This window comes from Boleophthalmus pectinirostris, unplaced genomic scaffold (assembly GCF_026225935.1).
Source record: "Boleophthalmus pectinirostris isolate CB_2022bp ecotype Guang Dong unplaced genomic scaffold, ASM2622593v1 HiC_scaffold_14, whole genome shotgun sequence".
Taxonomy (NCBI): domain Eukaryota; kingdom Metazoa; phylum Chordata; class Actinopteri; order Gobiiformes; family Gobiidae; genus Boleophthalmus; species Boleophthalmus pectinirostris.
In genome coordinates, this window is record NW_026571047.1 from 971,332 (window position 1) to 995,789 (window position 24,458).

The 24,458-nt window shown below is 41.9% G+C and overlaps 1 protein-coding gene across 2 annotated transcripts in view; it reads right to left on the reverse strand.

The window, feature by feature from the left end:
- LOC110154053 (dynein axonemal heavy chain 9) overlaps window positions 1-24,458 on the reverse strand; it is a 567,616-nt gene that overhangs the window by 102,441 nt on the left and 440,717 nt on the right. For both annotated transcript variants that reach the window (XM_020917987.2, XM_055150409.1), the window contains exon 70: window positions 16,319-16,446. In XM_020917987.2, the coding sequence (XP_020773646.2) occupies window positions 16,319-16,446 (128 nt within the window). The remainder of the gene's footprint in view (window positions 1-16,318; window positions 16,447-24,458) is intronic.

Genomic DNA, 24,458 nt, shown 5'->3' on the forward strand with positions numbered 1-24,458 from the left:
CTCTATGGCCTCAACACCAGATAAATCCTCCAAACTGTATAAAAAGTCTGACTTCTCCATATCGTGCTGATCATAACCGATATTTAGACTGATATTATTTCTCGATAGCTGGTCTGTGCTGGTGCATTCAGACCTTAACGCACTCGCTGTCACCCATCGTGCTGTTTTGAAGTGGAGTAAAACTCTTCCTGCCCCCATCTGAATTTCATGTGTCATCAGGGTCACGTGAGTGAAACCTGGCAATAGGAAAACATCTCCAAAACCTGTTTAAATCAGCTGACTGGACACATCACAGCGAGGGACGGGCATTCGATAAAATTTTCTTAATCGATCGTTGGGAGAATTAAAGATTAACGTTTCTATATTAAAATTATCATCATTATTATTACTATCTGCACTACTAATCTGCATAAATAAATTCAACTTTACGACATATAAATCATAACCAGAGCTAGAGCCACATCAGCTGTTTGACATTATAATGTGTTTAATGCAGATTTGTGCACACAGAAACAAAATTTATAACCACATGGCTAATTTGCATAAACTAAGTGAAGAAAAAAAACAGCTCTTGTGTCGGATTAATTCTTCCGACGATCGATTAAGAAAATTTCATTGAATGCCCATCCCTAGTGACCATATTTCTGTTTGTCAAAACCAGGACACCGTACGGGGAGTGGGAGTTGGGGCTTCGTTATCGACACTGAGCGACTCTCACCTGGAAAGTTTTTTTATGTTTTTCTGTGTCCTGGTGCTATGAGGTCCCTGACAGCCCCACTCGACATTGAAACATATGTGCTGCTTTGTACACTGTACACATGGATCACACTTGTTTCGACCGGGACGAAAAGCGGGGAATTTCTTGTGCAAGTCATCGTTAAATGTGCATTTGCGCTTTGGCATGTTTCAGACTGACCGACTGTTTGTGTCTGCTCACTCTTTATTAAGTACAGAGAGCTACGAGAGACGCTCAGTTTAATGGCCCAATGAAAGGACATGAAAACCCGGACATTTGCATCACTTTATAAAAAAAAACTAAACAAAAAAACGGCCAGGACAGGACATGGAAAATGGACATGTCGAGGGGAAAAACAGACGTTCGGTCACCCTGCGCTACACACAGAAACCTACATTTGGTTTGTCGATTCAAAATGAACGTAATCGACAAAATTCTTAATGATCAATTATCGATTAATCGACTAATCATGCCCATCCCTATTCACAGCAACATCACGTGACTCTGAAGAAGAGCGCAGGGAACAGTCCAGAATGTCAGGTCTGAAAACAAACTTTTGGTCTAAAAAAAAGAACCTCATAACATAAAAACACCAGGATCATTAGCAGACATCGTGCTCTGCCTCTCCTCCTCTGCTTCCTCTACTCCCTCTGCTATTCCTCTCTTCCTCCTTCTCCTCCTCCTCCTTCTCTCCCACACTCCAGACATCTTCCTCCGAGTTTAGGCCACTCTGTTCTCAGCGTGTGGATATTCACGTTCAGTCTGCACCACTGGAGGGAGGAAGGAGGGATATGTCAGGGGGGCAGAGGAGGGCAGGGAGGGGCAGAGGAGGAGAGTGCGAGCCCACGATAAGACGCAGGTATTAAAAGTTACGCAGACGGGTGAGTGGGAAGAGATGGAGCACCATATCTGTCCAATAAAGAGGCTATAGTATATACAAGTACCAGCAGAGAGAGAGAAGGAAAGAGGGAGAGAGGGAGAAAGAGGAAGAGTGTGGACCTCGGTGTGAAGAGGCCAGAGAGTGCAGCGGGTTGGTCCAATCACATTCTTCAGTGTTGTGTCTCAGTGGTGTTTACAGAATGTTCTAACTATGATCAGTTACATTTTCCAGGGGCCACATTTTTCAGAGGGTTTGGGTCCCGGGGCCAACTGATGAAATCAGAGCTCCACTTTATGTTTTATCTCTATAATATCCACAAACAACTCTCCAGTGATACAATTCAGCAACACAAATCTACTTTAAACATCACAGCAATATTGTTCTGTCAAACAAGACAAACCACAGAGACAAGATGAAACCAGACTTCAACTGTGGTGCAGCAGATTGAGAGCTAGACCAGGTTCAGAACAAGACCAGGACTAAAGCAGGTCCAAACATGACTAAAACAGAACTAAAGTAGGTCTCAAACAGGTCTAAAGCAGGTCTAAGGCAGAACTAGGACTATCACGTCTAAACCAAGGCCAGTTCCTGTCTAGAGTCTACATGATGATTCCATCAGGCCTGACCCACACTGTAGCCTCCAAGGACCTGGCGTCCACATGTGGACATTCATGTCCAACACGTTTTGGGTTGTTCAGGCACTTAATAAATATATTCTGCAAATCTTTATTCAATTGTGACTTTATTGTGTTCCATCAAAATGATTAAAATAAAAAACAAATGTTTTATAAATCATATGTGGACATAAAAATATAAACATATAAAAATATAATAAAAATATAATTTTGCACTCATCAGATCCCAATCAGCCCAAATAACAAAGAGAAATCACAAAAGCCATGCAAGAGTTCAGGGCCTCTGAGGTTTAAGCAGGACCAGGACTACCCAGGTCTCAAATGTACATGACATTAGAGCGTCTGGTTCAGGTGATGTTCAAAGTACAATACACTACAGTAGAGTACAGTACACTACAGTACTGTACAGTACAGTACAGTACAGTACTGTACAGTACAGTACTGTACAGTACTGTACAGTAGAGTACTGTACAGTACTGTACAGTACTGTACAGTAGAGTACAGTACAGTACAGTACTGTACAGTACAGTACAGTACAGTACAGTAGAGTACAGTACAGTACAGTACTGTACAGTACAGTACAGTACAGTACAGTACAGTACTGTACAGTAGGATACCACAATAGCAGAACTAAATTTCCTATTTGAAGACGTTTTACAGTTTTGTTACGACATACAATCCTGAGAAACACATTTGTCCAGACTTTATGCTCCTCGAGTGAGTGACTTCAAAACACACGGAGCACACGGCCCTTGTACATGTTACATTCACACTAAATCAACAATGAAGTTTTTCTCTGTGTCTGTATTACATAGGTGTGTGTGTGTGTGTGTGTGTTACTCTTGTGTTCTTGTATTATTCTTGTGTTCTTGTATTACTCTTGTGTTCTTGTATTACTCTTGTGTTCTTGTGTTCTTGTGTTATTACTCTTGTGTTCTTGTGTTACTCTTGTGTTCTTGTGTTGTGTTCTTGTAGTGTTCTTGTATTACTCTTGTGTTCTTGTATTACTCTTTGTGTTCACTCTTGTGAACTCTTGTGTTATTACTCTTGTGTTCTTGTATTACTCTTGTGTTCTTGTATTACTCTTGTGTTCTTGTATTACTCTTGTGTTCTTGTATTACTCTTGTGTATTAAGTGTTCTCTCTCGGAGTGTGATGAAGACATGACGCTGTGAGTCACGGGAGAGTTGTCAAAGTGATGGGAAGAAAATCACATTTTTCTTAATCATGGGCAAATGGGCCGTGGGCTGACTTTTAGAGGCTGGATTTGGCCCGTGGGCCGGTTATTGAAGAGCGCTGATCTAGAAGCTGTTGAAGTCTAAAGTATTTCTGTGTTAACACTAATAGTGCAGCCCAAAGTCAAAAAGTGAATGATTAAAATAAGTAAACAATCACGTTTAACCTTAAAGCAACAGCAGTAACTCCAACAACCACTAATGACATAATCACATTTATGCAGGAAAGTGCTGATGTGTTCTGTGAAGGACACAGCACAGGACTAAAGCTGCTCAAAGAGGAAATACAACTGTGCCACAGAGCACACAGCCCAGACACCAGGACATTTTACAGCCATTATTTATGTGGCGCTCACAAGAGGAACGGACTCTCCACTGCTGTTTTCAGGAGATTTGTCACAAGTGTACGACAGCACAAGGTCACATGATCCAACAGAATGTACTGAAAACTAAACATGAGGCGTCATCAGAAACAGACCGGGACTTGTGTTTTGTTTCATCCCTTTATTGTCAGTCTGTCTACATCTCCAAAGGTCAGAATGCTCTGCTCCACTTCGAGCCTAAATGTGCAGGTTTGTGTGTTAAACGTGTGAATGAAACAAAACACAACTCCAGCTCTGTTTGTGATGAGACAACACTATAACAAAGAGCAGAAAATAACACGATATGGGCCTTTAAGCGGCGTCACCAGACAGCGGGTCAGTGCTGCACTGATTGGCTGTTGAAAAGTTGATTGCAGTAACAGAATCAGACTGACCCACAGACACGACGAGAACCTCCACAAACAAGCTCTCATCACAAGCACTACTTACACCCTTCAAAAACATCTGCACATGAACAAACACACAACACATATGTTTAATCCTACACTTTGCAGCTGATGTTATCAACATTCCGGCGGGGCTGTGATGGTAACAGTATCCACTGCTCTGTCTGACGCTTTGTTAGACTTTAATCTGAGTTTTATTTTAACACACTTATTTTAACTGACTTGGAACTACAAAAGGGGAGCTGATGTGTTCTCTTAAACAAGTCCCTCTCAAATAACATCACAGTCACAATCTAGGGCATCTCAGCATTAACAACAGTGTTTCAGTAAGTCACGCTCATCTTTTTGTTGAAAATCAAACTCTAAACCATGATCCATGAATGCTCGTATTGATCACAGGCTCCTGAAGATGTGCTCGTTAAATGCATTTTGTATTTAAAACTTTTTTTTTTTGCACATGTGCATTGTGTCACCATGGTAACTGCCGAAAATTCTCCCATAGACATACATGTAGGACAGCCCCAGTGTGAGATGACTGCAAAGGAACATTCCAGGCAAAGCAGTGACATCTCCATGGAGACAGATGGCAAGGCAGAAAGGTTACACAGTGCACTTTTAATAACTCATTAAATTCTCATCTGCATATGCACAGTTCAACCTCCAACTTGCACCCAAAGAGTCTTGCCCAAGGACACAAGTGAACTGCTGCCATCTATTCTACATGTAAACAGGACGGTCGCCTCGCCACAGAATACTGAGCTTATATAAGTCCTATTAAAAAGCATCTGCTGGTTTCATTATAAGACACTCTTCACTCAGTATGCAGCAGTTGTTGGAAACACTTGAGTTATTTAGTTTAGAGCAGCTATCTGAGCAGCACCCAGAGGTGACGGGCACCGAGAGGGATCTGGGTGTATGGTGTGGAGGAGGGCTGTGGGTAAACGGTGTGGAGGAGGGGTTGTGGGTATATGGTACAGAGGAGGGGCTGTGGATATAAGATGCAGAGGAGGGGATGTGAGGATATGGTGCAGAGGAGGGGTTGTGGATTTATGCTGCAGAGGAGGAGTTGTGAGTATATGGTACAGAGGAGGTGTTGTGAGTATATGGTACAGAGGAGGGGTTGTGAGTATATGATGCAGAGGAGGGGATGTGGGTATATGGTACAGAGGAGGGGATGTGAGTATATGATGCAGAGGAGGGGATGTGGGTATATGGTGCAGAGGAGGGGATGTGGGTGTACGGTGCAGACTAAGGACAGAGAATACATGGTACAGAGGAGGAAGTGTGAATATATGGTACAGAAGAAAACAGTGGTATAGATGAGGACAGTGTGTATATGGTATAGAGTAGGACAACGGTGCAGAGGAGGACAGTGGTATAGAGGAGGACAGTGGAATAGAGGAGGACAGTGGTACAGATGAGGACGGCGGTATAGAGGAGGACAGTGGTATAGAGGAGGACAGTGGTACAGAGGAGGACAATGGTATAGAGGAGGGCAGTGGTGTAGAGGAGGACAGTGGTACAGAGGAGGAGGACAGTGGTGTAGAAGAGGGAGACAGTGGTGCAGAGGAGGGCAGTGGTGTAGAAGAGGACAGTGGTATAGAGGATGAGGACAGTGGTGTAGAGGATGAGGACAGTGGTGTAGAGGAGGGCAGTGGTACAGAGGAGGACAGTGGTACAGAGGATGAGGACAGTGGTGTAGAGGATGAGGACAGTGGTGTAGAGGAGGAAAGTGGTGCAGAGGAGGAGGACAGTGGTGTAGAGGAGGAGGACAGTGGTGTAGAGGAGAGAGTGGTGTAGAGGAGGACAGTGGTGTAGAGGAGGTCAGTGGTGTAGAGGAGGAGTGGTGTAGAGGAGGACAGTGGTGTAGAGGAGGAGGACAGTGGTGTAGAGGAGGTCAGTGGTGTAGAGGAGGAGGACAGTGGTATAGAGGAGGACAGTGGTGTAGAGGAGGAGGACAGTGGTGTAGAGGAGGAGGACAGTGGTGTAGGTAGAGGAGGACAGTGGTGTAGAGGAGGGGGACAGTGGTGTAGAGGAGGAGGACAGTGGTGTAGAGGAGGACAGTGGTGTACAGTGTAGGGGACAGTGGTGTAGAGGAGGACACAGTGGTGTAGAGGAGGTGGTGTAGAGGAGGACAGTGGTGTAGAGGAGGAGGACAGTGGTGTAGAGGAGGAGGACAGTGGTGTAGAGGAGGAGGACAGTGGTGTAGAGGAGGACAGTGGTGTAGAGGAGGGACAGTGGTGTAGAGGAGGACAGTGGTGTAGAGGAGGAGGACAGTGGTGTAGAGGAGGGACAGTGGTGTAGGAGGTGGGTGTGGTGTAGAGGAGGACAGTGGTGTAGAGGAGGACAGTGGTGTAGAGGATGGTGTAGAGGAGGACAGTGGTGTAGAGGAGGACAGTGGTGTAGAGGAGGAGTGAGGAGACAGTGGTGTAGAGGAGGAGGACAGTGGTGTAGAGGAGGAGGACAGTGGTGTGGAGAGGATGGAGAGGAGGACAGTGGTGTAGAGGAGGACAGTGGTGTAGAGGAGGAGAGGAGGAGGACAGTGGTGTAGAGGAGGACAGTGGTGTAGAGGAGGAGTGCAGTGGTGTAGAGGAGATGGTGAGAGGAGGAGTGGTGTAGAGTGGTGCAGTGGTGTAGAGGAGGACAGTGGTGTAGAGGAGGAGGACAGTGGTGTAGAGGATGGTGTAGGAGAGTGGTGTAGAGGAGGACAGTGGTGTAGAGGAGGACAGTGGTGTACAGTGGTGTAGAGGAGGACAGTGGAGGAGGACAGTGGTGTAGAGGAGGAGGTGTGAGAGGACAGTGGTGTAGAGGAGGAGGACAGTGGTGTAGAGGAGAGGACAGTGGTGTAGGGACAGTGGTGTAGAGGAGGACAGGACAGTGGTGTACAGTGGTGTAGAGGAGGACAGTGGTGTAGAGGAGGACAGTGGTGTAGAGGAGTGAGTGGACAGTGGTGTAGAGGAGGACAGTGGTGTAGAGGAGGACAGTGGTGTAGAGGAGGACAGTGGTGTAGAGGAGGTGTAGACAGTGGTGTAGAGTGTAGAGGAGGAGGAGGAGGACAGTGGTGTAGAGGAGGACAGTGGTGTAGAGGAGGACAGTGGTGTAGGACAGTGGTGTAGAGGAGGACAGTGGTGTAGAGGAGGAGGACAGTGGTGTAGAGGAGGACAGTGGTGTAGAGGAGGACAGTGGTGTAGGGAGGACAGTGGTGTAGAGGAGGACAGTGGTGTAGACAGTGGTGTAGAGGAGGACAGTGGTGTAGAGGAGGACAGTGGTGTAGAGGAGGAGGTGGTGTAGAGAGGAGGACAGTGGTGTAGAGGAGGAGGACAGTGGTGTAGAGGAGGACAGTGGTGTAGAGGAGGAGGACAGTGGTGTAGAGGAGGACAGTGGTGTAGAGGATTCTGGTCAGAATAATGCAGAGTTAGTCTTTGCTCGGAGACAGGAGCCCAGAGGAAGTCTAGAGTGCGGCTGAGAATCATAAATCGACTCCATCTTGTGGCTGTTTGTTGTGTGGCTGTGATTGTGTCTGGGCGTCAGGGTCCCTCGGGTGCAGGGTCCCTTGGGTGCTGCTGGAAGTGTCAGATGGTATGAAAATACAGTGGGCACAGGATGAGCGGAATCTGCCGTCCCCTCCCCACAGTCCAGCGCCTGTCCTCCTGTCCTCCTGTCCTCCACTCTGTCCCTGACCCCAGAGTCCAGCGCCTGTCCTCCACTCTGTCCTCCTGTCCTCCACTCTGTCCTCCTGTCCTCCACTCTGTCCCCCTCCCTAGAAGAGGAAGAACAGACAGAGGGAAAACTTACAGATAGAAGGAGAGAGAGAAAATGTGAAAGAAAAGGAGAGAGAGAGCAACACAAAGAGAGGGAGAGAGAGAGACAGATAGAACTCAGAGAAACAGAGAGGGGGAGGGAAAGAGAGAGAGGAAGAAACATGCAGAAAGAGAGAGAATATGAACATGCATGAGAGAGAGAGAAAGAGAGGGGGGGGGGAATACAGATCAGAGAAGGAGAGAGTAGAACCAGACCGAGAGATAGAGAAGAGTGACAGAAAGAGAGAGAGAGAGTGTGAAAGTGACTGGGAGAGAGTGCAACGCAGAGAGAGAGAGAGGAATGAGGGAGAAACAGAGAAGAGAGAGAGCGAGAGAGAGAGAGAGGGCAGGGAGGGAAAGAAAGAGAGAGAGGGGGGGAAGAGAGAGAGAGGGCAGATAGAGGGGGGGGGCACAGAGAGAGAGAGAGAGAAAACACAGAGAGAGAGAGGGCAGAGAGAGAGAGAGCGAGAGAGGGCAGAGAGAGAAAGAGAAAGGGTAGAGAGAGAGAGAGAAGGCGGGGGGGCAGATAGAGAGAGAGAGAGGGAGAAAGAGAGGAAGAAACAGACAGAGGCAGAAAAGAGACAGAGAGGAAAGAGAGAGAGAGACAGACAGAGAGATTTGGGCGGACCGAGATTAGAGAAGGAGAGAGGAGAGGAAGGAGAGACAGTACGAGAGAGAGAGGAAGAAAGAGATAAAATGCAGACAGTGCAGAGAGAGATAGACAGATACAGAGAAAGAGAGAGGAGGAAGAAAATAAAGGAAAAAAACTGACAGAGGGGCAGAAGAGAGACAGAGAGAGAGAATGTGAAAGTTAAAGAAAGAGAGAAAGACATAAAGAGTGGGACTATAGAGATGAGAGGAGAGAAAGAGGGAGGGAGGAAGAGAGGAGAGGAAGAAAAGCGTGACAGAAAGAGAGGAAAACTAAGTGTGAGATATGGATAGACAGGGAATGGAGAGGGGGAAAGAGGGAGATAGAAGGAAAGACCGGGTGGGAGAGAGAAAATGATGGAGAAGGTGGATAGAGAAGGAAGAGCTGGAGCGGAGGGAGAGAGAGAAGAAAAAACAGACAGAGCGAGGGAAGAGAGGCAGGTCGACGGACAGATAGTAGGACAGAAAAACATTGAAATGTCAAGCAGAATGAGAAAGATAGACTATCAAGCAGAGAGAGGGAGATAGAGAGAAAGACAGACTTAAAGAAAATACAGAAAGAACGAGGGAAAAGGGGAGACAGACAGAGAGAGAGACAGAGAGAAAGAGTCTGAGTGGGTGGGAGGTCCGTTGCCAGGGGGACGTCCTTCTCCAGCCCTGTGATCCAAATTCGTATGCAAAGGTAATTAAAGAAGCGCTTTTGGGCTGAGCCGTGTCTCCCCGACCGGCCGCACCAGCATTAACATTCTGCCCGCGTCCACACTCACGACGCACAACGGCGCAGCACCAACTGGAGCCACGACGCAACGCTCCACCGCGACGCTCCACCACGACGCTCCACCACGACGCTCCACCACCACGATCCACCACGACGCTCCATGACATCTGCGAGGGGAATTAAACACGCCAGAGAGTAAACACCTCATCGGTATAAACGGAACGCAACGTGAGGAAGATCTGCGCGGACAACGAAGACGAGGAAATGCCAGAAGACAAGTGGGTAACACTTTATAATAACTACACCTTATTTAGCCTTAATAAAGTATGAACAAAGACTTAATTAATAATGAACAAAGACTTAATTAATAATGATTCACGCTTAGTAAATGCTTAATAAAGTATAATTTGTCTTCATTTTAGAAAAGCTCTCAAAAAGACTTAACTAACAGATAACAGCTGCCTGAATTATCATTGCATTGCATCATTATTAAATCATTCTCTCATAGTTCACTAATGATTAATAAATGCTCAAATGGTTAGTTCATGAGTAATTAAGTATGAATTAATTATGAGTAACTACAGCACAAGCAAATTAAGTGCAAGTGCTAATTAAGGTTGTAATTAAGTAGTTACTAAGCATGAATCATTCTTAATTAAGCCTTTGTTCATGCTTTATTAAGGCTAAATAAGGTGTAGTTATTATAAAGTGTTACCGACGAGTGGGTCTTGACACATCACTGGTGCGAGGAGGAAACTACAGAGAACACAGACGATGTACAACAGTGTCCCGGTTATATCCCGGTTATGACAGTATTCGAGATACTGTGAATACATTAGGGGTGTGCAAAAATATTGGAATATCAATATATCGTATTGTTTAATGTGATGATACAGTATCGATATTGTGGGCTGCGTATCGATATATCACCAAGAGTACTTTCAAGTATATTTTACTAAATTATTTAGTTACAGAGCTACAGTTTTGTTAGTCAGGCTGACACCACCTCGTGCAGGAGTGTCAAACTCATTTTGGTCCGGGGATCGTATCCATACATATAAACCCCAAAAATAACAATAAATACAAAAACAATAAATTCTGCACTCGGCTCCACTTTTCTCATGTTGGACATTTTTCTGATGAGGGTGTCACGGTCAACAGTCAAAACGATCGTCCTTTAAGAGCGTTTGGAAAGAGACAAGTCTTCATTTGTGTTGCTCTGGTGGGAGGGGCCACGTACAGAGACACTGGAGACGCTGCTGTGATAAACACCACAGAAAATTAACAAGATTTTAATAGAAAATATAATTAAATATTTTAGTAGAAAATCAGCCGAGGGCCAGATTAAAGGTCTTGGAGGGCCGGATCCAGACCCAGTATGTTTGACACCTCTGATCTAGTGTCTGCGCTCAGTTTCATTTCTCTCCAGCAACTAGGTCAGAGATCAATATACAACAGACAGTTCGCACAAACCCCGTAAAAAGTTCAGTGAAGAGTCCTGTGTTGTCAACAATTCTTGAGATTAAGGATTTAAAGATGGAACAAAGAGAATGTTTGGTGAATTTTATCAAGGGGAAAGACGTTATTGTCCTTCTTCCTACAGGATTTGGAAAACGTTTAATTTACCAGCTCTTCCAGTTAGCGGCGCATTGCATACGTCACGACCAAACAGTAGCGATTGGTTAAATGATGAAAAGTACCCGCCTACCGTGGAGAGAACGAATCTTAACGCTGCGAGATCAGACGGTTTCTGTGAGGTGAAACCTGCTGATCAAATCCCAGTCCAATCCAACTTTATTTGTATAGCACATTTTACAAATAAAACCGTTTCACAAAGCAATGCAACATTTTACTTTAAAAATAAAAAAAATTTAAATCTGCCAAATTATGTTTAATAAAGACACAAATAGAAAAATAAATAAAATAATAATAATAAAATCAATGAACAAAAATAATAAAATTAATACATAAAGAACTAAAAAATAAATAAATAAATAAATAAAATAAAAGACACAGAGGACCACACAAATCACGTGGTGTTTAAAGTCATAGAATAAAAATGGGTTTTAAGACGAGACTTAAAACTCTCTACTGTGGGGGCTGTTTGGACGCGGAGGGGCAGAGCGTTCCAAAGTTTGTTGCCGGTCACAGAGAAGGTCCTGTACCCCCTGGTTTTAAGTCTTGTTTTGGGACCACGAGCTGGAGCTGGCCCTCGGACCTCAGAGCGCGTGCGGGGGTTTAAAATTTGGATGAGGTCCGAGCTGATGAATCAGTCTACAGTTTTGTTGTTTGTTTAGAGGAAGGAAACTCTCTGCAACCCATTTGACATTTTCACTGTTTTGAGGATTTAAATGTTGTGTTTCATATAAACGTTGCACAAGAAGTGGTTTAACAAAGAATTTTAAAAATATATCACATCGTAAGTGCATTTTATAGAGGTATGTATCGTATCTGCAACTTCTGAAGGATACCCAGCCTTACATGCGCTCTGAGAAACCAGGACACTCATATCCCTGTGTACATGATCAAATGGAGTATCACAGTTTCTTGGCATAATCTTACAAATGTGCAAGCACAAAAAATAACAACATTTTATTTAATAAACCAGGAAAAATACAAACAGCCCCACAATCCACTGCACACATCAAACCCACCGTTTCCAAACATTGTTCAAGTTCTACACTGCAGCAGATTCTTTATATAAATCTTCTGCATGAATAAACTCAACTTTACAACATATAAACCATAACCACTATAGAGCCACATCAGCCCGTTTGATAAAGTAATTCAGCTTTGATCACATTTGTTTACGTTTTACAGAAACAAGATTTAAAACCACATGGGTCATTTGCATAAACTATAAGTGCTGAGAAACACAGCTCTTTCCTTGTGTGCTGATGCGGTTCAGCTTCTGTCGAACTAAAGAACACGACTCAGTGGAATATGAGTGTTCTCTCTGTGACAGAGGATGATGATGATGATGATGGTGAGTCTGTTCTGTGTATCTCGCGTTGGAGATGGTTCATGTTTAACTTTTCAGCAATCAAACGCATGCAGGTTTAGTGCAGCTCTTTATTTTACAGTCATTTCACTCATGTATGCTCACTTTATTTATGTTGTAAGTTTATTTATGTCACTATTGTTGTGGTGAAAAGACTGAAAAGTGTTTGTCTTTTGGACGCATGCACACTCAACTTTATGTTGCAGTAACAGGGATACTGCATATAAATGCCACAATATCCTGTTTACTATTGGAATATACCAGCTACAGTATCCCAGTTTGTCATAACCATACTGTCTTATTCGGGATACTGAAACTGGGGTACTGCTTTTACATGCACCATGATGAAACCAGGATACTCAAAAAACCCGATCATACCCGGGACACTGATGTGCTGTAAACACACTCAATGAGACAGAGCCTGGACACTTACTCCCAAACTGCATTTAAATATTACTACTACTGTCACTACTACTTAGTGATGACAATAACCAAAATATTGTGATATCGTATCATCAAAAGTCTCACAATAATATCATGGACCGTCACAATATGTTGTGTGTGTTGTACCAGCTAAAAAAACAGAGGGAATTCCATGAGATGGAACTTGTTTTAACTTTAGAAAACTGAGCCAAATGTCCAATCCTGAAGAGTTTTCAACAAGCAACCAACAGTAACCAACAGTTCTTTTCAGTGTTTTTCCTCCCACACTGGTTTGAATCACTGATGTAAACGGCAGTGGATGGACAGTATCAGTATGAATCAGTTTTAGTCTGCTTATATACGCCTAGTTATTGGTTCGTGGAAGCCATGGAAAAGCCTTCACAATATGGTGCCGACTGCAATATTGTGTCAAAAGTATTTTTTTCTTGTTGTTGTATTATGCCACATTAAAATGAATGGGACTGGAGGCTGATATAAGCGCTGGTCCTCATGGGTCCACAGATGCAGGATGGAAGCATTGCTTTGGGCGGTTGACGGTCTCCATCACACGGGGGTCTCCTCTCCTCTGTTTGACGGACCACATCTATAATTGGATCTGCTCCAGGAGCAGTGTGGGCTCACTGCTAAGACACGCTGTCACAAAGAACTACGGAAACGTACAGAGGTGGGGGTTCTATCCCAGCTCTTCATACAAGTGTCAAAGTGTCCTTAGGCAAGACATTGAAGAGGAGCTTCTTCCTATGCCTATGTGATAATGTTATGGTGATCGTGTGTTGGTATTTTATTCAGAGGTGGAGAGTAGAAAAAAGATAAATAAAAATGAACTCAAGTAAGACTGCTGTTAGTTCAAAATATTACTCAAGTAGACTAAGTAGACTCTAAGAAATTACTCAGAATTAGAGTAAAAAGTGTGAAAGTACTACTCAAGTACCAGTAACTTAGTAGTAACTGAAGTAACTGTCAGGACATAACACTGGGTTTATAATCTGTTCTTTTCAGACAGATACAAACATTAGAAATCAGATCTGAAGAAGCTGCAAGAAACACAAATGTTCAAATCATTTCATATTGTTACTTAAAGCTTTTGTCACTAACCAAAACTTTTACTCAAGTAAGAGAACTGTTACTTCAATGAAAATATTACACAAGTAGGAGTAAAAGTATGGAGTCATAAAGTTACTCTGTATGTTAAATGTTTTATTTTTTTTTAAGTTACTGCTGTAAGTGAGTAAATATAACTGAGTACAACCCACCTCTTATTGATTATATATATTTTTTGTATTAATCAGTGTATACTCAAGATAATATAAAAAGAAGAATTGTCATGAATACTGGTATTTTAACAGTTGAATATAAAACATACTCTGGCTTTTAAGATGAATGGATGAAAAGTGCAGTGGATCCAAATGAAATGCGAGTCGTAGTAATTTGTGAACTTTACTACATCTTTACTTCGATTTATGGGCTGTATCGTAAAATGTTGGCATCGACAAATATTGGACAAGATCCACAACAGCTAGACAAATAATGGAGATTGTATTGGGTGAAAAATCCATATCGAGCCATCTCTACAATTAAGGTCGATTCAGGATCCAGCTACAGCACAGACAGTGTCGAAAAGTAACTAACATGAATTTAGAAGAGTAATGAACAGAAGTGTATTCTGGTGCAGTTACACTTTCACACATTCTGGCCTTCAAACAGCACGTAAAAAAACAAAAAAATAAAAAATAAGCTCTTGTACATGTTTTTTTTCTTCTCTAAATACATTTAAATAATGCATGTCAAACTAGGGCTGTTGCAGTTCAAGAGTTTCTCTTGCAGCAACTTTACGTCCCTCTGCACGGCGCTGTGTGTGTGTGGTGTGTGTGGTGTGTGTGGTGTGTGCAGTACAGCACACAGAGACCCATAATAATACATTTACTTTCAGGATGTATTTGAAAAATATCAATATAAAACCACAACCAAGCCTAAGTGACAGACACGTGTAGTGTAATGTAGTTTTACAGACGAGTTACAAGATTCTTAGGATCCTCAAGTGAGTAAACCCCCACAGAGTCGCCTGCAGGAGGCGCCTGCACGCACTGTGTGCACCTTGAATGTCTCTATTGAATCTAAATGGATGTCCCAAGTTAGACATGGAGGAGTGTCACAGTGATTAAGCAGGTTAACCGTTGACTTTGTATTTGCATATGTTACCTGCACAAACAGGACAACTTTAACCCTTAGTGCAGTGCATGACTGATTTTTTATTTTTTTTTCTAGCTCTCATGCCACCCCCCCACAAAATTCCCTGTCCGCCCCTGCCTAGGACCACCCCTGATGTAAAGACAAAGCTCCTCACCCGGACAGAGACATCCAGGGCACATACACACTGTGTCAGGTTCTCCTCGCTCTGTGATGCAGGTGCTTCAGTCCCAAACTCCACTAAAAACTTGTAAGTGCCGTATATCCAATGAGTGCATAGGCCATTTCAAACAGGTCCTAAACAGTGCACTTTAGTGTAAATAGTAAAACAACACATTACACAAACAAAACCGGGTGTTTGTCAGGTGCGCCCCCACACAGATACTGAGGCCAGCTGCAGTGATGTGACACATGTTAGTTTTAATGTGCACAGGTTCGGGTCGGGTTCCAGTATTTGAACCCATTTGCTCAGAGCCATGTAAACATGAAGCGGTTGATAGTAGAATAGTAAAATTGTGCATGGAGCCTCATCAAAATGCCAAATGCTGTTTCCACCATCACCTGAACCCTCGGGCGGTGTGAATGATCAGACTGTGGTATTGTAGTATTGTGGTTACCACAACAGCCCTATGTCAAACAGAATAGAGTTTGTTTAATACTATGTCTCTTTTTACACTGTAATATAAGTATTGTATTCCAAATATTCAGAATTACAGTTGTTATTGATTAATCAATATTAAAGGTGGGCAGTATAGTATTCAATACTACAAAGGTCTCATTGACAAGACAGAAATGAACCTTTCCTGAACAGCTTTAGAATGATGTTGAGCTGTAACAGAACAAGTAGAAGAGCACGTAGACTAGTATACACACACGGACCAACATGAACCTACTGCACCACTGAAGGACACACACATATAAGACACATGGGAATACAAAAGAAAGTTCTACCATTCAGTGTTGAAAATCACAGTCTCTGGTCTAAAGAATGAGTGCTGTCATTAACACTGTGGTATTGGAATGAGTATCGAGTCTATTCCTTAGTATCGAAATTGAGTTTGAAATGTTAGAATCATGACAACACTATTCAGAACAAAGTGCCTGTGGACTGTGCTTGGAATACATTACAAAATACATTTTAAAACTGCTATTCAATATTCTACAACTAAATACATTTTCAATTCATTCGTTTTGACTAACAGCACAGACAGGTGGACATACTGACGACTACATGGACAGGTGCATGTGGAGTGTGAATGTTTGTACCTGTAGAATGACCCAGTGGCCCTCCTTGGCGGCTAAGGCCAGGGCCTGCTCTGCCACCACCTCCTGCCCCTGGCCCAGAGACACGTTGTGGAAGTTCTTGTTGTCAAACGTGAATCCCAGTTTCTTTCCTACAAACACAAGAAAAGAATAGCAGCAAACCATCAGAGCATGTCATAACCATGTTCTACTGATACTCTGCAGATGATGAGATGATTTGTGCTGCGAAACAAGTCCCTTTGACACAACATCACAGGCACAAGTTAGAAAGCATTAGCCAACAGTTTTTCATTTACTCACACTTACCTTCTTGTTGAAAATACATAAACAGAACCATGAACACATATTGATCACAAGCTCCTGAAAATGTGCTGTTTAAATCCATTTTATATTTGTATCTGCATTTATTTTGACTTCCATTAGCAGTGGAAGCAGAGCTCTTCTTCCTGGAGTCGTTCTTTCATGATAGCAACATTCCACCACCGAAATACATGTAAAACACCTCCAGCGTGATGTTATTGCAGATTATGAATGTACCAACACTGCCTGCATTCTAAATGCTGGTATTGTTCCAGACATTAACTTCAACATGGAGGAGCAGTGGCTCTACTCCGAGCTCCTCCTGTGTGACTGAGCCACACCAAACCACACTGCTCCTCCTCAATCCAGTCACAACTTTATATGTCAGTATCTCAGAACTGCTCAGAACGATAGATAGAACATCATCATGCTGAGGGTATGTTTTATATTTGTTTGCAAAATGTGTCAAAATGAGTACGCTAACCACCACGTAACTCGCTATTCTTAAATCTAATGTTAAGATGATTAAACTGCTCCAAAACAGTTTAACAATGACTTTGTGGTTTGTTTCATCAAGCACCACAAACACTGGTTACTAGAGATGCAACAATACAGTTTTACCACGATTCAATATCTATCTCAATACAGAGGTCGCAATATTGTTCCAATTTTGATACATTTAAGACGTGACAAAGAAAAATCTGATGAGTATAATGAGTATAATATAATATAACATAATATAATAACATGATATTAATGAAACATTACACACATTGCATACAATACACTGCAGTAGAACTAGTATACAGCTGTAGTTTATATGTGAAGTGTTTTAGTTCATTTGGTTCAATGATTTACAGCTGATAACTTTTCTTCAGTGAAAATAAGAACAAAGTTTCTCAGGCTGTTTTATATTTTATAACATAGTCAGTCTACTCTTCATATAGACTGTAGGGGAGTTACACTATCTGACTTTATCTTTTTGATGATGATTAGATTTTTTGATTTTTTGATTTTTCCTCCTGAGTGTCTCTCCTTCTCTGCGTTCATACAGGCTTCTGTGTGTGTCTCCAACAACAGCAGCAGAGACAGACAGCAGCTCCTCCCACACTGCCCTGCTCGTTTTACACACACTGAGCTCTCCCACCCTCTTTGTGGACACTCAAACTCTGTTTTATGACATAGAAATGTCTCAACAAACTGTTTTTTAAGTAAAACATATATCGTGAATATCGCATATATGAGCGCATTTGATTAAAGTGATTCTCAAGTAATTAAAAGTTAATATCTGTGTCATTTCTGGTTCTATCAACATAATATAAAAAGTCACTGAAACATAAAACACACGTCTGTTAGAATATTTCAGCTGTAAGTCCCAATGAAGCTGTTTTCTGCTGCATCTGAGGAGGATGGAAAGAGAATTGTTTCTCACTCCAACCAAAAGTAAACGACAACACAACACGCATATAAATTGACTGAACACATGTATTGAATCGTAACATCAGTATCGAACAATGCAGTACTATCGAATATCGTTGTACCCTACTAGTTACATGAGTGAGCTTTACAAAATGGGGTTGAAAGTTAAATATTGAGTGTGTATACATGCACATGAATATCCCAGTCATGATCGGGTTTTTTGAGTATCCTGGTTTCGTCATGGTTCATATATACAGTTTCAGTATCCCGCTTATTAGAAACCGGGTTACTGTAGCTGGGATTTTCTGATAGTAACCAGGATACTTGTGGCATGTAAACACAGCATCCCGGTTACTGCAACATAAATTTGCGTGCGCATGCGTACAAAAGACAAACACTTGTCAGTCTTTTCACCTCAACAATAGCGACATAAATAAAGTGACCAACATAAATAAATTAACCAACATAAATAAAATGACCATACATGAGTGAAATGGCTGTAAAATAAAAAGCTGCGCTAAACCTGCACAGGAATCTGCACTCGTCCGACCTGCACACGTCTGATCACTGAAAAGTTAAACATGAACCATCTCCTGTACAATATACACACAGAACAAACTCACCATCATCAACACCCCGTCACAGAAAAGAACACATATATTCCACTGAGTCGTGTCCTTTAGTCCGACAGAAGCTGAACTGCATCAGCGGCACAAGAAGTGAGTTCTTTTTATCAGCACTAACAGTTTATGCAAATGAGTCATGTGGTCTTAAGTTTTGTTTCAGTAAAACATAAACAAATGTGGCAAAGCTGAATTATATAATCAAATGGGCTGATGTGGTTACGGTTTATATGTTATAAAGCTGAGTTTATTTATGGCTTTATTTTAGCTCATGGTTGTTTGTATTTGTCCTGGTTTATTAATTTAAATAAAGTAAATTTTTGCGCTTGCGCCTTTGTAAGATTATGTCAAGAAACCAGGATACTAGGGCTGGGTATCATTCAGAAGTTGCTGATACAATACATAACTCGATACACAGGCCACGATACGATACATATCTCGTTACAGTGCACTTTCGATTCGATATGATATATTTCAAATTGATTCGATATGTTTCAATAAAAAATAAAGGCTAAATCATGGCTGTGATACTAAAAGTCTTTGTTAAACCACTTCTTGTGCAAAGTTCATATGAAACACAAATATTTTAAACATCAAAACAGTAAAAATATAAAATGTGTTTAATAAATGAGTTTCCTTTCACTCCACAAGTAACAAAACTGTAGCACTGTAACAAAATAATTTAGTAAAACACACCTAAAAATACTCTTGGTGATATATCAATACAGCAGCCCATGATATTGATACTGTATCATCACATTAAACAATACAATATATCGATATTCCGATATTTTTGCACACCCCTACAGGATACTCCATTTGATCATGTATACACGAATATGAGTATCCCGGTTTTTCAGTGCGCATGTAAACGCAGTATCCTGAATACTGACAGAACCGGGATATGACTAATAACTGGTACACTGATGTGCATGTACACACACTCATAGACTCCCAATTCTTGTTGTTAATAACGTGTTACATTCACCATCTGTTTGATTCAGTGCTTTAAGACAGTCACTTACTTTACTGGGCTTTTGAAATAATTGGGATCAAACCTACAGTACATGCATGATGAGAGGCTGTATGGAAGCCTCTTTAACAATTGATCATTAAGTCCATCTCCGTAATTGCAGTGCTTAATGTATGTACGCAGCTCACATCTGGAGTCCACCTGGTGTAATAGAAGAGTCGTAAACAGTGAACTTAAAGACGGCGAGCATTAAACACAAGCGTGCATGGGAGGGCTGTAAAAGCAAATGTGTTTAAGACTCTGGAGAAAGCACAGTGCAGTGAGGCTTCATTAGACTGTTCTAAACATTAGGATTCTTAACAGCAGCATAAAGAGTAACCAGTTTAATAGCTCATAAAATCACTCAATGGACAGCAAATAACACACCAGAAGCACCATCTTTTTACACGTCCTATATTACACAAGAATTGACTCTTTGAATGTTGTTATTGCATCAAAAACATACCTGGAGTTGTATCATTCACATTCACATTGAGTAACGCTTTATTATTAGTTTCTGTTTGCATCTCCAAAGCTCAGAATGCTCTGTTCCAACTTGGGCCTGTTCCAACATTTTAAAGGGCCTGGAGCAATTATTTCCCAGTATTTGAATGTGTCTTGCCCCAGTGCAGATATAGTATATTGTATAAGCAGCTCTTAAGTTCAAAATAAGTCCACTGTGTACCATCTGCATCTAATTATAAAGCTTTTTACTGTCTGATCAGGAAGTGTGCTAGTTATTATTAGCTTTACAGTCATGCCAAAACCCGCTCTGGTGTCTGAGAGTTGAGAAAAGTGCTTAGAAAGTCATCGCATGAATAATTAGGATGCTCTGAATGCATAATGTAAGTGAGGAATAAGTTTGGACTTTTGTTTTTTGGTAAATGGTCACATTTTTCTATAGTGCTTTTCCACCTTCAAGGCACTCACACACCAGTGTACACAGACACTGTGGGCTAGGTGGGTTAAGTGTCTTGCCCAAGGACACAACAGCAGCATTCATCTGTGGGTCAGTGGATCTGACCGCTCAACCTGTGATGTTTATGTCAAGAGCTGGATTCGAACCGCCAACCTTCAGATCAGTGGGCGAATGCTCTACCAACTGAGCTACTGCTGCCGTTTCACATTTTTAAGACTTTAAAGCCTTTAATGTTGTGTGTTGAAATATTAGTTACCTACCATTATGTTTCCCTGGGCAAAAATCTGTTAAAATTGCACAATAGCTACTGTAGACCTTTATTTTGTTAAAGAAGGTTTAAACTTTGAGATAAATGTCTTCCTTGTGCATACGGTCTCTACATTTTGGATGGAATTTTCTGTTGATGACAAAGGCAGAGGTATTATGTTTTAAATGCTGTATTCTTGCACTTTTCTTTTCAACTGTTTTCCCACAAACTATCACTTAACTGATGTGAAACTATGATAAATGTTTTACACAGATACTATCCACCAAACCAAGTCAGAATTAGAAAAGCATGAAAATGTGTAATGTGTATTTTAACATTATAACTATAATTAATCATGATTATATCTTTAATATCCACACACTCAGTTTATGACTTCCCCCTTAAAAATGCATATCAGACTAAAAGACAAATGTGTAAATTAAGCCAAGCAGCCCCAGGACTCATTTCAATGTGATTAATTATGATAAAGCAGCAGCAAACATGAAGCTTTAATATTTTGGGTGAACCCCGTATGCAGTTCATATAACCTCACACTTACTTTTTAATTGAAACTGTCCTTACTTCACTTGGTCTTTGTTCAATTATAAGAGTGTAATAATTACTTTGTGGGGCGGTTTTATTGGAAAATGTGCTCCTGGATCTCTGGAGGCAGAACATGGCAGATCTCCATCACATTATGTGTAATAGAGAGCTGATGAGCTGTAATGGACTTTAGCTTTGGAATGAAGCTCCCCTCTGTTCAGCAGGGACGAGCCATCACACTCCGACTGCAGAGATCACTGTCTGTGCACACACCGTGTGTGCACACACGGGTCTGTGCACACACGGGTCTGTGCACACACTGTCACACACGTCTGTGCACACACTGTCTGTGCACACACTGTCTGTGCACACACGTGTCTGTGCACACACTGGGTGTGCACACACTGTCTGTGCACACACTGTCTGTGCACACACTGACACGGTGTCTGCACAAACACACTGGTCTGGACACACATTGATCTGTAAACTCACTGGTCTGTACACACACTGGTCTGTGCACACATTGGTCTGCACACACACTAGTTTGGGCTGTACACACACTAGTCTGCACACACTGGTCTCTACACACAATAGTCTGCATACACACACTGGTCTGCGCACACACTGGTCTGCGCACACACTGGTCTGCGCACACACTGGTCTGTACACACACTGGTCTGCACACACACTGGTCTGCACACACACTGCTCTGTGTACACACTGGTCTGTATACACACTGGTCTGCACACACACTGGTCTGTACACACACTGGTCTGCACACACACTGGTCTGTACACACACTGGTCTGTACACACACATGGTGTGGTACACACACTGGTCTGTACACACACATTGGGTTGCAGTAGGGATGCACTGGTGCAGCTTTATTAGTTCTGATATTGATTGTGATAGTGGAGCTTTAAGTATCTGCCAATATCCAGTATTAACTAATACCAGTGCAGAGACTGAAAACTGCATGTATTTCCCTTAAAAAAACACACAAAAAAACAGACAGAACTGATCAAAATGTGTTATGTAGCTGTTATTAATCTCTTAAATCACTACAGAACAACTGTTAACAGTCTTATTACATCACTTTACATGTCCAATCAGGATCTATCATCTGAACCCACATTTGAAAGTGAATCTCCAACCCAGTAAAATGATCAGTATCGGCGCTGATATCCGATACCAGTATCAGATCGCTGCATCCCTCGCACACACACTGGTCTGCGCACACTGGCCCCCTACATCTGTGTGTCTGTGGTCCCCAGCCCAATCACAGTCCGACTCATTTCACAGCACCAGTCTCAGACATTTTGAATAAAGTTTCGTTCAAAAGTGTATTGTACATTTTCAGCGCGATGCAAAGTCTGTGTAAAACTCAGTGACATTTACTCAGTGCTTGACCAAACAGAGTGCGGGGCAGTCTCATATGTTCTGACCTTTGCAATAATCCTGCTGTGGACTGGAGCTTTCATATTAGGCATGCACCCATCAAGATTTTCAGTGCTGATACTACGATTGATAATCGGACTTTAGATCTTTAAAGAAGGCGGATTTGACTTATGGGATATTAACTGCTAACACATGACATGTTTTAGATCACCATACTACCTTTTATCATTTTGATAATGTTACATTCACTGAAAACCACATATTAACATGCTCTGTGTTGTTGTTCACTTTCATTTTTGAGGCATTTTTGACGCACCTCCTTTTGTCACTCCCCCTTCAGAGCACTATCACAACATAATCAGTGTGAATTATACTGTTGGAGCTACTGCACATCACATCAGGTTTGTCATGTTGTCGTGTGGGAGCATGGGTGATATAGGTTTGTGGGCGGAGCCTTGTACAGAATGTTACTGCTAACTGTAAGGAGGGTTTGAGTACAGCCAAGGAGAGATCACAAAACATCTACAGGCATGTTATAACATACCCCCTCAAATCTGTGTATCATTCGTTCAATATTACATAAAAAAAAAAAAAAAAAAAAAAAAAAAAAAATCAGTTTTCTATTTGTCTCCAAAGCAAAAAAAACCCCAAAACAAAACAAAACAAAAAAACTATTTGTTTCTTTCAGTTTTCAATTTTGTGTTTAAATGAATAATGAAAAAAACGAATAACAGCCGTTTCCCATTTCCCGACTTAAACTGCAATGCCGAACTTTTGTGCTGCATACGGAGATTGAACCAGGACTGAACCAGGACTGAACCAGGACTGAACTGAACTAGGACTGAACCAGGTCCGACCAGACCGGGACTGAGACCAGAACTTAGACCAGGACCAGACAGGACTGAGTCCGGGACTGAGACTGGGAACATGACCAGGACCAGGCTGTGATTGAGACTGGGACTGAGACTGGGACCAGACCAGCACTGAAAACGGTTTAGTCCTGGTTCAGTCCCATTTTAGTCCTGTTCAGTTCGTAGTAAGTAAGTAAGTCACGGAAACAGGAAATGGCCATTATCCATTTTTTTCCATTATTCATTTAAACACAAAATCGAAAACTGAAAATACAAATCGTGATCTGTTTTATCATTTTGGTTTTGGAGACAAATAATGAAGTAAATACGTTATTTTCTTTTTTTTTTCGTTTTCTTATTTTTGATTTTATATTGAGACACAAATGAAAGAATGATACACAGATTCCCCTCTTTAAGTATCTGCTGTTACCCAAAAATACCTTACAGTATATATTTCTGTCCTTAAAACTAAAGCACTGTATGACAAAACAGATCCAAATGTTTTATGTAAATGCAGTTTATTCTGCAAGTAACTACAGCACAGTTTTGTATTAATAAAAGTTCAACATTATGTGACTGAGAGTTTTGAGTCCAAACAGGATATCAGCTGAACAGATACCTTGGCACAGATGCCCAATCCAGTATCTGTACAGGTGCCCTGATTCTGCCCAGCCAATCTGACAGCGGCCCACTCCACAGCTGCCATGTCTGCTCAGGAAAAGCACTGACAACAAGTGATAAAAATAGACTTAATTCACAATCTGGTGGACTTGTGGATCTTTTTAAGAATGGAGTTTTAGTTGAATGCATGGCTAACGGTGCAGATAAGAT